At 44.7% G+C, this 12,324-nt stretch overlaps 1 protein-coding gene across 12 annotated transcripts in view; it reads left to right on the top strand.

Annotated features, from left to right (window-relative positions):
* The window catches only part of LOC140133136 (uncharacterized), a 254,866-nt gene that overhangs the window by 102,576 nt on the left and 139,966 nt on the right, over positions 1-12,324 (top strand). For all 12 annotated transcript variants that reach the window (XM_072152850.1, XM_072152851.1, XM_072152859.1 and 9 more), the window contains 2 exons: positions 10,598-10,649; positions 11,394-11,424. In XM_072152850.1, coding sequence (XP_072008951.1) covers positions 10,598-10,649; positions 11,394-11,424 — 83 coding nt within the window. The remainder of the gene's footprint in view (positions 1-10,597; positions 10,650-11,393; positions 11,425-12,324) is intronic.

Genomic DNA, 12,324 nt, shown 5'->3' with positions numbered 1-12,324 from the left:
TAATGCAGCAAGTCAATATTTGCAGTGTTGACCCTTCTTCTTCAGGACCTCTCCAATTCTCCCTGGCATTCTCTCCATCAACTTCTGGACCAAATCCTGACTGATAGTAGTCCATTCTTGCAGAATCAAAGCTTGCATTTTGTCACAATTTGTTGGTTTTTGTTTGTCCACCCATCTCTTGATGATTGACAACAAGTTCTCAATGGGATTAAGATCTGGGGAGTTTCCAGGCCATGGGCCCCAAATCTCTGTTTTGTTCCCTGAGCCATTTAGTTATAACCTTTGCTTTATGGCAAGGTGCCTCATCATGCTGGAAAAGGAATTGTTGATCACCAAACTGCTCTTGGACGGTTGGGAGAAGTTGCTCTTGGTGGACATTCTGGTACCATTCTTTATTCATGGTTTTCTTTTTAGGAAAGACTGTGAGAGAGCCGATTCCCTTGGCTGAGAAGCAACCCCACACATGAATGGTTGCAGGATGCTTTACAGTTGGCATGAGACAAGACTGGTGGTATCGCTCACCTTGTCTTCTCCGAACAAGCTGTTTTCCAGATGTTCCAAACAATTGGAAAGGGGATTCATTAGAGAAAATGACTTTATTCCAGTCCTCAGCAGTCCACTCCCTGTACCTTTTGCACAATATCAGCCTGTCCCTGATGTTTTTTCTGGAGACAAGTGGCTTCTTTGCTGCCCTCGTTGACACCAGGCCTTGCTCCAAGAGTCTCCGCCTCACAGTGCGTGCAGATGCACTCACACCTGCCTGCTTCCATTCCTGAGCAAGCTCTGCACTGCTGGTAGCCCAATTCCAAAGCTGAAACACTTTTAAGAGAGAGTCCTGGTGCTTGCTGGTCCTTCTTGGGCGCCCTGGAGCTTTTTGGCAACAATGTAACCTCTCTTCTTGAATTCCTTGATGATGCGATAGATTGTTGACTGAGGTGCAATCTTTCTAGCTGCGATACTCTTCCCTGTTAGGCCAGTTTTGTGTAGTGCAATGATGACTGTTTCTTTAGAGATGCGAAATAAGAACAAGGAAACATGTGTAAGGTAGCAAAATAACACAGAATGACTTTATTAAAGAATTGGACATAAGACTAACTATGGAGCAAGCTAGAGATTTAACACACAGATTCAAGAATCGTGCCTATCCAAAAAAAGGGGTCTCGAAGGCCTTTATTCGAGCCAAACAAACCCCAAGACAAGACACCTTTGTACCAAGAATCAAAACATCTGATGGCAAACCCTGCCTGGTAACGACCTATCATAACCAATGGTCAGATATCTACAAACTGCTACACAAAAATTGGGGTATCTTAAAAAGTGAGCCCAGATTGGACATACATATTCCCCCTGTACCGAGGATGGTCGCCAGACGGGCTAAAAATCTGCGTGACAGTCTAACAAAAAGCCATTTTCAACTACCAACAAGGGCAATTGGACATGGTCAACGACTACTTGGCACGTACCCGTGTGGAGATTGTACGATCTGCCCCTTGATTCTAAGAGGTGATAACCTTCTGAACCCGGCTGACTCCAGAATCATCAAACTCCGGTCTTGTGTGAATTGCCGGTCGCGATGTGTCATCTACGGCCTAATGTGTTCCTGCCCCAAAATGTATGTCGGGCAAACGGGTCAGGAGGTACGTAAAAGAGTACAGAAACACATCTCCACGATTAATAATGCGGAACGAGACTTCAAGGATGGGAAACAATTATCCACAGTTGCAAAACACTTTCTTAGTGTGCACAGAGGTGACCCTTCCAGTCTAAGAATTATCGGCCTTGACAGAGTGCAACCTTACATAAGGGGAGGGGACTTAACCCCGGGCCTTCTCCGACTTGAAGCCAAATGGATATTTGAACTGAGAACATTGGCTCCTTTGGGGATGAATGAAGAAATGCTCTTCTCCGGCTTCTACAAAAAGTAGGTATCCTCACCGGTCAGGCACTCATGTTTACAGCATGCCCTCCATTGGGTTCTTTTAGTTTTTTCCGTTTTTTCCCTCTTGTTTTCCTATTTTTCATTCTTTTTCTCTGTTCACTTTCTGGTCCAACAATCACGTTTCTTGTTTTTCTTTTTCTTTTTCACTTTTCCATATTTTTTTCACACTATCTTTTCTGCACTCTGGGTGACCTTATGCCACTGTGACCCCTTCCCTACACACGCACGCGTACACTGCTTTTGTTCCTTCATCTCTTGCACTGTCATTTTTTCACGTTCTTCCCATTGGTGGCCTTTCGCCACACTTATCCTTCACTGTGCTTTACTTAGCACTAGGCCCACACCTCCTCATCAATCGGTCACCACTTCACACCCCACAGGTCTTCCACCTGTCACAGTGGGCATTCTACCCACAGGTATTTCTATTCACCTCACCATGGGTCTCCAGCACACATTTGGGTCACTTACCTCTCTCTTTCCCTCGCTTCTTCTCTTTTCCCCTTGTTTCTTTCTCCTCTTCTTTTCCTTTTCCTTTTTATTCCTTTTTTCATTCCATGCAGGCATGCGCCCACCCCTTATGGGCTCACTTCATTCAAGATATGTTCTACTTATATACATAGCTGGGTGATGCATGCCTCCTTCCATAGGCTGGCTCTAAATCCTGCACACTGGTGTCTTAGATAACACTACTTTAATGCCCTTTGCTCTGTTTTTTTGTGCTCATTACAACTTTGCATTGCTTTATCATTCTTAGATTAATGACTTGATCCTATAAGAGTTCTCCTTGATTGCTTCCACCCCGGGTCCCCAGCGGCCCTTTGGTTGTTCCTCCCAGAAGCTTGTCAGATTTAACGTCTCTGTCTTGCCTAGACCAACGCTTGCCTTCACAAACCTCCGGTCCTACTCCCTCGTGTATCCTGACCGCATATTGGTCCTACTATTATGAGCTGCATGGTCATAATGACAAATTTAAGTACCCTTTATCCTGTACTTCTCTGTATCTATCGTATTGCTATAAACCTTATGATGCAATTATTCTTGATCGTATGTTGTGGTATGTGCGTTGGGTGAATGTGCATGGGCCCATGTAGTTTATATGTGTATGTGTCGGTCTGAGTGTGTCTATAATATTTGATGATAAAGTTCTATTTGGGACAAAGAAGGTTGCTTGGTATTTGATAATGTGCATGTTTGCACTTAGCATGCATTATATATGCCCTATGCACTTTATTATATGGCGATCTGTACATCATTTTTATCAATCATTCTTTCACTCATGCACTTTGTTTCATCATTTGCGTTTTTTAATCAGGGTTTACTCTGTGGCACCTTGTCTTGTTCATTTTCATTTAGATATTACGCTTCACTTAGTTCTACATGGTGCACAGTCACCATTCCTGGCCCATCCGGTAGCGTCTTCGGCATTGCCTGGATAAGAGTTGGAAGTGCGCATGCGCGGATGGCGGACCGCGTCAGCGGAAGTAACGTCATACCGCGGCGGACTCCTCCCCGTTTCCGGAGACGCCGATCCTGGCGCAATTCCGGCACTCACACACCGGCTGCCCATTAAGTGCATATGGCATAGGTATATGTTTGGGTACTACATCTGTGGGGCACCCCTGAGGAAGCTGCGATACGCGGCGGAATGCGTGGGGCGACTTGTCCTGGGTCCCCATCTCCACCTCACATCTTCTGGTAATATTTCAGCTTGGATCTGTGCCAGTGGGTCTGCTACAGCATATCAGCTATTCCGGCACAGAGGATTACTATGCATTTCAGTGCATTCATTCCTCATATATTCTCGGGCCGGACTTACTTTTCCATCATTTTTCCCACAGACACATGCCCTGCCTTCATACTCATTCATGTTGTGATGGTTTTGTGTGGCTCAGGTTTGGATATACCCGACATTATCAGGTGTCAGGCTCCATTTGATTTTGTATCTATGCATGCACTAGGGTGCATTCCTTTTTAAATGGTTTTATATTCTTTGTTATATTCTGTGTTATTTTGCTACCTTACACGTTTCCTTGTTCTTATTTCGCATAGCAAATTTTTGCATGTGTGTAGCCCATTATTGGGTGTTACCTAAGAATACAGATCCCAATTCTGTTCATATACATGTTTCTTTAGAGATAACCATGGTTAACGGAAGAGAAACAGTGATGCCAAGCACCAGCCTCCTTTTAAAGTGTCCAGTGGTGTGATTCTTACTTAATCATGACAGGTTGATCTCCAGTCCTGTCCTCATCAACACCCACACCTGTGTTAATGGAGCAATTACTGCTCCTTTTAAGGGTGATGTCAGACGTGGCGCTTTGTCTGCGCTTGCAAACGCAGACAAAGCCGCGCCCACCGGGGCGGGCCGCGGCCCGATCGCATTGGCGTTTCTATGGAAACGCCTGCGATCGGGAACGAGCCACCGGTGTTTTGCATTAAATTAACGCAAAACACCGGCCGCTCGTTCCCGATCGCAGGCGTTTCCATAGAAACGCCATTGCGATCGGGCCGCGGCCCGCCCGAGTGGGCGCGGCTTTGTTTGCGTTTGCAAGCGCAGACAAAGCACCACGTCTGACGTCACCCTTAGGCAGGCCTGCAATGAAGTTGAAATGTGTTTTGGGGGAAAATTTAATTTTTCTAGGCAAATATTGACTTTGCAATTAATTGCTGTTAAGCTAATAACTCTTTATAAAATTCTGGAGTATATGCAAATTACCATTATAAAACCTGATGCAGTAGACTTTGTATAATTCTCAAAACTTTTGGCCATGACTGTAGCTTGTAGTTCTCCCCATGCTGCTGCAGGCAGGAACTCACTGGGGCAGATTTATCAAGCAGTCTGAAAGTCAGAATATTTCCAGTTGCCCATGGCAACCAATCACAGCTCAGTTTTCATTTCACCAGTGCTCATGAATATTTTAAAGGGGAGCTGTGATTGGTTGCCATGGGCAACTGGAAATATTCTGACTTTCAGACTGCTTGATAAATCTGCCCCAATGTCTGTGTATCAGTGTGCAACAGTGAGCGAGCTCCGTCTTGGACTGAAGGTGGGCAGTGCTAGAGTGCAGGGAGCAGAGGGGGAAACAGAAATCACATCTCCATGCTGTCACACAGAAATCCAACATGGCGTCCCTAACCAGGACTGATAGACAGGTTGGGCTTGTATCTGTGAAATGCTGTACTTTTGTTAATAACAGTGAATTAGAGAATGTGTTATTTTGTTATCCTGAGTACATTTAAGAAACTTGTCTTTGTGAGAATACCCCTTTAAGCTCTATTGCTCCTGAGCCCTTTCATATTTTATCTATTGTGGTATTGTACCATAATAAATAACATTCTAACTTCTCAAGTGCACAAGCTGGATACAACCTAATTGGCACAGAACTGCAGAACTTTAGAAAAACTTAAAGGGATATTCCAGGAATATGAACATCTGATACAAAAACATGTATTTAATCTCATACAGAACTTAAATTGTTTGCTTTTATGATTTGCTAAATTTTATGGGCTTTATTAAGTAGACAGAGCTATCTCGAGGATGACTGCCACAGGAGACAACGCCTCTTGTGATCCCTCAGTTCTCAGTAACAGTGCCCCACTTTCTTTCACTGTTACCATAGTAATGATGTGTAAATGCCATCACTGGACATTACCTCACTCAGATGGGTTTCGCCACAACACTAGTCATACTGCAAGCAACCGACTACAAACAGACATGTGACCAGCAGCCATCTTCTGCCCTGATTAAAGGGCCAGTAGCATTTTAATTTTTCATTATAGTGAATGTCCACAACATTTATCTGCTAAGGGCAGCAAATTTTATAAATTTACAACTAATTAGATATTAGTTTATATTTAAATATAAATTGCCGTATATTGCGGCGTATAAGACGACCTGGTGTATAAGACGACCCCCCTACTTTCCTGTTAAAATATAGAGTTTAAGATAGATTCACGGTATAAGACTACCCCTTTTCCAACGCATACAAAACACCGGTAAAAATTAAAAAAAAAAACAGATTTGAATTTAACATGGTCCTTTTTTTAATGTAAATTCTTATGACATGCAGGTATATAGCAGGAAAAGTGTCGCTCATAAACATAACGCATACAACAACAACATTACCATCGGTATGCATAAAAACATTGAACACCTCCTCACCAGTAGCCATAATTAATGTCCCCCCTCACCAGTATCCATAATTAATGTCCCCCATCTACCAGTAGCCATAATTAATGTCCCCCCTCACCAGTATCCATAATTAATGTCCCCCATCTACCAGTAGCCATAATTAATGTCCCCCATCTACCAGTAGCCATAATTAATGTCCCCCATCTACCAGTAGCCATAATTAATGCCCCAACCCACCAGTAGCCATAATTAATGCCCCCACCCACCAGTAGCCATAATTAATGCCCCCACCCACCAGTAGCCATAATTAATGCCCCCACCCACCAGTAGCCATAATTAATGTCCCCCCCTCACCAGTAGCCATAATTAATGTCCCCCCCTCACCAGTAGCCATAATTAATGTCCCCCCCTCACCAGTAGCCATAATTAATGTCCCCCCCTCACCAGTAGCCATAATTAATGTCCCCCCCTCACCAGTAGCCATAATTAATGTCCCCCCCTCACCAGTAGCCATAATTAATGTCCCCCCCTCACCAGTAGCCATAATTAATGTCCCCCCCTCACCAGTAGCCATAATTAATGTCCCCCCCTCACCAGTAGCCATAATCAATGTCCCCACCCCCAGCAGTAGCTATAATTAATGTCCCCCCCTCACCAGTAGCCATAATCAATGTCCCCACCCCCAGCAGTAGCTATAATCAATGTCCCCACCCCCAGCAGTAGCCATGATTAATGTCCCCCATCTACCAGTAGCCATAATTAATGTCCCCCCTCACCAGTATCCATAATTAATGTCCCCCATCTACCAGTAGCCATAATTAATGTCCCCCATCTACCAGTAGCCATAATTAATGTCCCCCATCTACCAGTAGCCATAATTAATGCCCCAACCCACCAGTAGCCATAATTAATGCCCCCACCCACCAGTAGCCATAATTAATGCCCCCACCCACCAGTAGCCATAATTAATGCCCCCACCCACCAGTAGCCATAATTAATGTCCCCCCCTCACCAGTAGCCATAATTAATGTCCCCCCCTCACCAGTAGCCATAATTAATGTCCCCCCCTCACCAGTAGCCATAATTAATGTCCCCCCCTCACCAGTAGCCATAATTAATGTCCCCCCCTCACCAGTAGCCATAATTAATGTCCCCCCCTCACCAGTAGCCATAATTAATGTCCCCCCCTCACCAGTAGCCATAATTAATGTCCCCCCCTCACCAGTAGCCATAATTAATGTCCCCCCCTCACCAGTAGCCATAATTAATGTCCCCCCCTCACCAGTAGCCATAATTAATGTCCCCCCCTCACCAGTAGCCATAATTAATGTCCCCCCCTCACCAGTAGCCATAATTAATGTCCCCCCCTCACCAGTAGCCATAATCAATGTCCCCACCCCCAGCAGTAGCTATAATTAATGTCCCCCCCTCACCAGTAGCCATAATCAATGTCCCCACCCCCAGCAGTAGCTATAATCAATGTCCCCACCCCCAGCAGTAGCCATGATTAATGTCCCCCATAGGTAATATTCCCCCCCCCCCCCAATAGCCATTTCCTAACTTTCACCTATGCCCCCCCCCCCAAATAGAAACAGGGCCCCATAGATTTAAGCAAAATGAAAAATAAAACTTACCAAGTTATTCCGCTCCTCTTTGCGCCCTCTCTCTCTTCTAAAGATCGGCGCAGGCGACGGCTGATGACGCGTCTGCCAGGTCAGGTGCCGGGTCATAGACCTCAGCAGACCCGGCGCAGGCAGGCGCGTCATTAAGCCTGTGCCGGCGTCGATGGATGAGGTGGGTGGGAAGGTGGGTGGGAAGGTGGGTGGGACGGGGGCGTTTCGGGGGCCGTTCAAATTTTAAATTGTGACAGCTCCGGGCCCTCCTGATCCAGCGCACGGACCAGATGCAGAACAGTCCGTGCGCTGTAAGGGAAAGGCCCGCGGCTGTCACAAACATCTGCCCGCTGTGCTGCGCCGAGTTATCAGCGCAGCACAGGGGTCAGGTGCGGGCCTCGGTACCGCGATCGGTACGCCACTGTTTGAGGCTGCCGGCAGCACCGCTGCTAGCACCGATCGCGGGTGTTACCGGTAAGCCTTTGCTGCAATATGCAGCAAAGACTTACCGGCTATGGAGAGGGCTCAACCCGTGAGCCCTCTCCATGTAAGCGCGACCCGACCGCCGCCGTATAAGACGATTACCGGCGTATAAGACGACCCCAGAGAAGACAGAAGATTTTTCTGTCTTCAAAAGTCGTCTTATACGCCGGTATATACGGTATGCTTTTTTCTGGAATACTCCTTTTATTTTTTTTTCGAAGTGAACCAGCCATCGCCCATTATGTTTTGAAAAGCAGTCTTTCCTTCCAAGCTCCCCTACAGTAGTTTCCAAACACATGTGAGGTATTGCTATTTTTAGGAGAAAAAAATTTAACAAACTGCTAAGTGTGTTTTATTGAATATTATATAGGTCTAGCATTTTGTACGTCAGCCCAGATTTTGTATATACAGAAAAAGCAGAAACGTAGCTTACAGGACACATGTTGGAATAAACAAGTACGTTTTTATTCACCTTGAAATCTCAAGTGCTGCCATTTTTTTGTACTATATATATTAATATAATATATATATTTTATTTTATAAAAACTAAACTGATTGCTCACCTGAGTGCAAGGCCCTTTTATCTGTCCACATGAAGTAAGAAGAGGACCTGCCCGGGGCGGCAGGAAGGTGAAACCTCTGTTTATTTTTTTTGTGTGCAGGGCATCCTGAGGGTTGGCTATATACTACACGGGGGTGGCTGGCTATATACTACACGGGGGTGGCTGGCTATATACTACACGAGGCGGGCGGGTTGGCTGGCTATATATACTACATGGGACTGGCTTTCTAGCTTTATTACAGGGGGCTGGTTATATACTGCAGGGGGCTGGTTATATACTGCAGGGGGCGGCTGGCTGGCCATGTGCTGCTACTGGGGGGGGGGCTGGCTGGCCATGTTCTGCTACTGGGGGGGGGGGGCTGGCTGGCCATGTGCTGCTACTGGGGGGGGGGCTGGCTGGCCATGTGCTGCTACTGGGGGGGAGGGCTGGCTGGCCATGTGCTGCTACTGGGGGGGGGGGCTGGCTGGCCATATGGTGCTACTGGGGGGGGGGGCTGGCTGGCCATATGGTGCTACTGGGGGGGGGGCTGGCTGGCCATATGCTACCGGAGGCTCGCTGGCTTTATACAAGGGGCTCACTAGCTGTATACTCTGGGGGAGGCTGTGAACAATTCATTTTCCGCCTCAGGCTTATACTCGAGTCAATAGGTTTTCACAGTTTTTGGTGGTAAAATTAGGTTCTCCGGCTTATACTTGGGTCGGCTTATACTCAAGTATATACGTTATATTATGTTAATGACAGATATATTGACCTAAGGAAGTGCTCAGCACTAGTGAAAAATGCATAGTCTTATGGAATAAACTGTTAAATAAGACTGGTTTCTCACCTTATCCTTCTTGGCAGCAGTAGAAGAATTTTCTGTATATTCAAAAAGGACCCTGGGAGGAGAACAACTAGCTGTAGCCCTAGCATTGTATGCTTTTATACAAAGCCTTCAAAGCAGGGCATTGGAGTCAGTAAGCCAAACCTCAGACTCCTCGATTTCCCAAATTTCAACTCTGACTCCAGCTACACTAAAATATCCTTTGACTCTACGACTATTTTCCTGGTACCTCTAGCAGTGCTTGTGATAAATGCAGGCATTCCTTCCATGTACCTTATTCCTCTAATCTATAGCAGAGGAGCTTTATTCCAGAGCATGTCCATAAAGTGCAACACACACATTCATCTCCACTAAAAAGGGGGATCAGAGGCACCACAGGCCACATGCAGCCTGTCAAGCCATGAGTTGCAGTCATAACTGATGTAACATAATTGATGGAAGTGCTCATTGGTGTCGGAGACTGGATAGCAGTGAGTACAGTTGAGAAGTAAAGCTCTCGCTGCTCCCAGGTCCTCTCCTGCCGCTCCGCTCCCCCTGTTCTGACTGATGCTGGTTATATTCGTCAAGGTCACGACCTAGAGCAGAACGCCAGCAGCATAGGGCCCAGGAGTGGTAAGTATTTGTAAGCTCTACTGCTCCTGGGTCCTTTCCTGCTCCGGTTCTGGATGCTGCCGCATACAACCAGTATGGGACACAGTCTTATTTTCGAGGGGAAGGGGGGTTCTTATTTTCAGGGAAACCAACTATTAGTTTTATGCTCTGGGTTCTCCAGTATTTTAAGCCTACTATGTGGTCACCAGTACTATTATCTGCTCTGGGGTCTGCACTACTATTGTCTGCTCTGAATGCAGGATTTTTTTCTGAGGCGATAATCATTGCTCTCCTGTGGTATTTATAATTTCTATGGGGACATTTTGTGATGTGATGTGCTGTGTTGTTTGTGCATCTATGGTGCTGGATACTTATGTGGCCCCTCAAAGTTGAACAGTATGACAATAGGGATATCTTTTAAAAATACATTTGTTTTTCTTTCCTTCTCTGTAGAAAACTGTGGTGCAGATCAAAATAGAAAAGATCCTTGTACATCAGATAAAATGTGAGTATTTGTTTTTACATTACCAAACTTTATTGTATTTTCTGTCCCTGTGTAGTGGTCATGTCAGTTTATTACAGACCAACTGAATTGGAGCTAAGCATAGCCACTACATTGAGCGCTAACTGGTCTGCTTTCGGTTCCCTTCACTGTTTATCATCTGCAGAACATCTGATCTTTGCTGTATTTAAAGGAAATATACCAGTTCAGTAAAGTAAAAAAAACAATTACACATACTCGCCTGTCCTCCTCCTCATCTTGATCCCGATGCTTGTTTTCTGTAATCTTGACACCCCGCCTTCAAAGTTAAAGAAGACAAGCCCCAACATCAGGATTAAGAGGAGTGTAGGTGAGTATGTAGGCTTTTTTTGCTTTTTTGAACTGTTAGAGCTCCTATCCTTTCTATACCATGTAAGATATACTTTCTGCACTGGCAATTATATAATATGCTTGGCAATCTTAAAGCATTGGTATTGTTTGGGCTTATAAATATAGTAATAGGGTTCACTGTTGATTGTGACCAATCGTTTTGTGAACAGAGCCTTACTAATGCATTCACATATCACTGAAGTATTTGTAAAGCTTAAAATGTTTTTTATCCCATCAATGTTTAGGGGAAATGTAATGCAAAACTTGAATTATGCATATGTTTAAAGTATTTTGAAGAACTTAAAAAAATTAACACTGTAAATATTAGCCATCATTTAAAGACTGTTTGTTTGTTTGTTTGTTTGTTCCTCTATACAGGCAAATTAAATCAGAACCCCAAGAATTTAAGGTAGCCCACGATTTTATTTTAGTAATAAGACTGTAAAATGTAAAAACTAGCACAATTTGTCCATAGTAACAATATATATGAATTAATAGTTGCACATCTTTTTCACATGGTTTTGCTACAGTAGTGCCTTTTCACACTTATAATGAGGTACGGTTAGAATCGCTCATGTGGGCATCTGACTGTTGGGTATCAAAAACACTCTAATAAAATTCTTTATTCTCTGGCCTGTTAGAAAAGATTATTATTGGGAAGTTTGCCATCTTATTTTACTGGTACAGCCTGGTGTGGAGATGGCAGTGACTCACAATCAGAGCTGGTATCATATGCAACTGGTTTCAGCTGTAACTTAAAGGGAACCTGTCACCACGGACCTCATTTTCACTAAAGACAGATTGTAAAAGCCTATGACATCTGAAGTGCAAAAATGCCTTTCAGCCTTTTCTAAGCATTTCCATTACAATATAATTGTGTGTTATAACTTCCTCTTGCATCCTGACAAAATCCTCGGGTAGTCACAGGAGCTGAGCTTTGGTTTGGATACATTTCAGAAAACAACATGTGACTTGTCTGAGCTGCAGGCTGCCTCCGTCTTTGTGCTCCTGTACAGCTTTTCCCTCCCCCACTGATGTCAGGCTCACCAGGCTGTGACCTCTGTGAAGGAGCAGGAGCTATACAGGAGTACAAAAGTGGGGGCTAAGATCTGAGGAGTGTGTAACACCGACAAGGCACTTTTTTTTTTTTTTTTTTAATTGCATCCAAACCAAAGTCCAGCCCCTGTGACTACCCCAGGATTTTGTCAGGGTGCAAGTTAAGTTATAACACACAATTGCATTGTAATGCAAATATTTAGAAAAGGCTGAGAGGCAGATGTGCACTGCAGGTGTAGTAAGCTTCTGCAAC

The sequence above is a fragment of the Engystomops pustulosus genome, chromosome 5 (assembly GCF_040894005.1).
Source record: "Engystomops pustulosus chromosome 5, aEngPut4.maternal, whole genome shotgun sequence".
NCBI lineage: Eukaryota > Metazoa > Chordata > Amphibia > Anura > Leptodactylidae > Engystomops > Engystomops pustulosus.
Note: the sequence above shows the minus strand (reverse complement) of the source record. Positions and strands in the feature narration are given on the sequence as shown.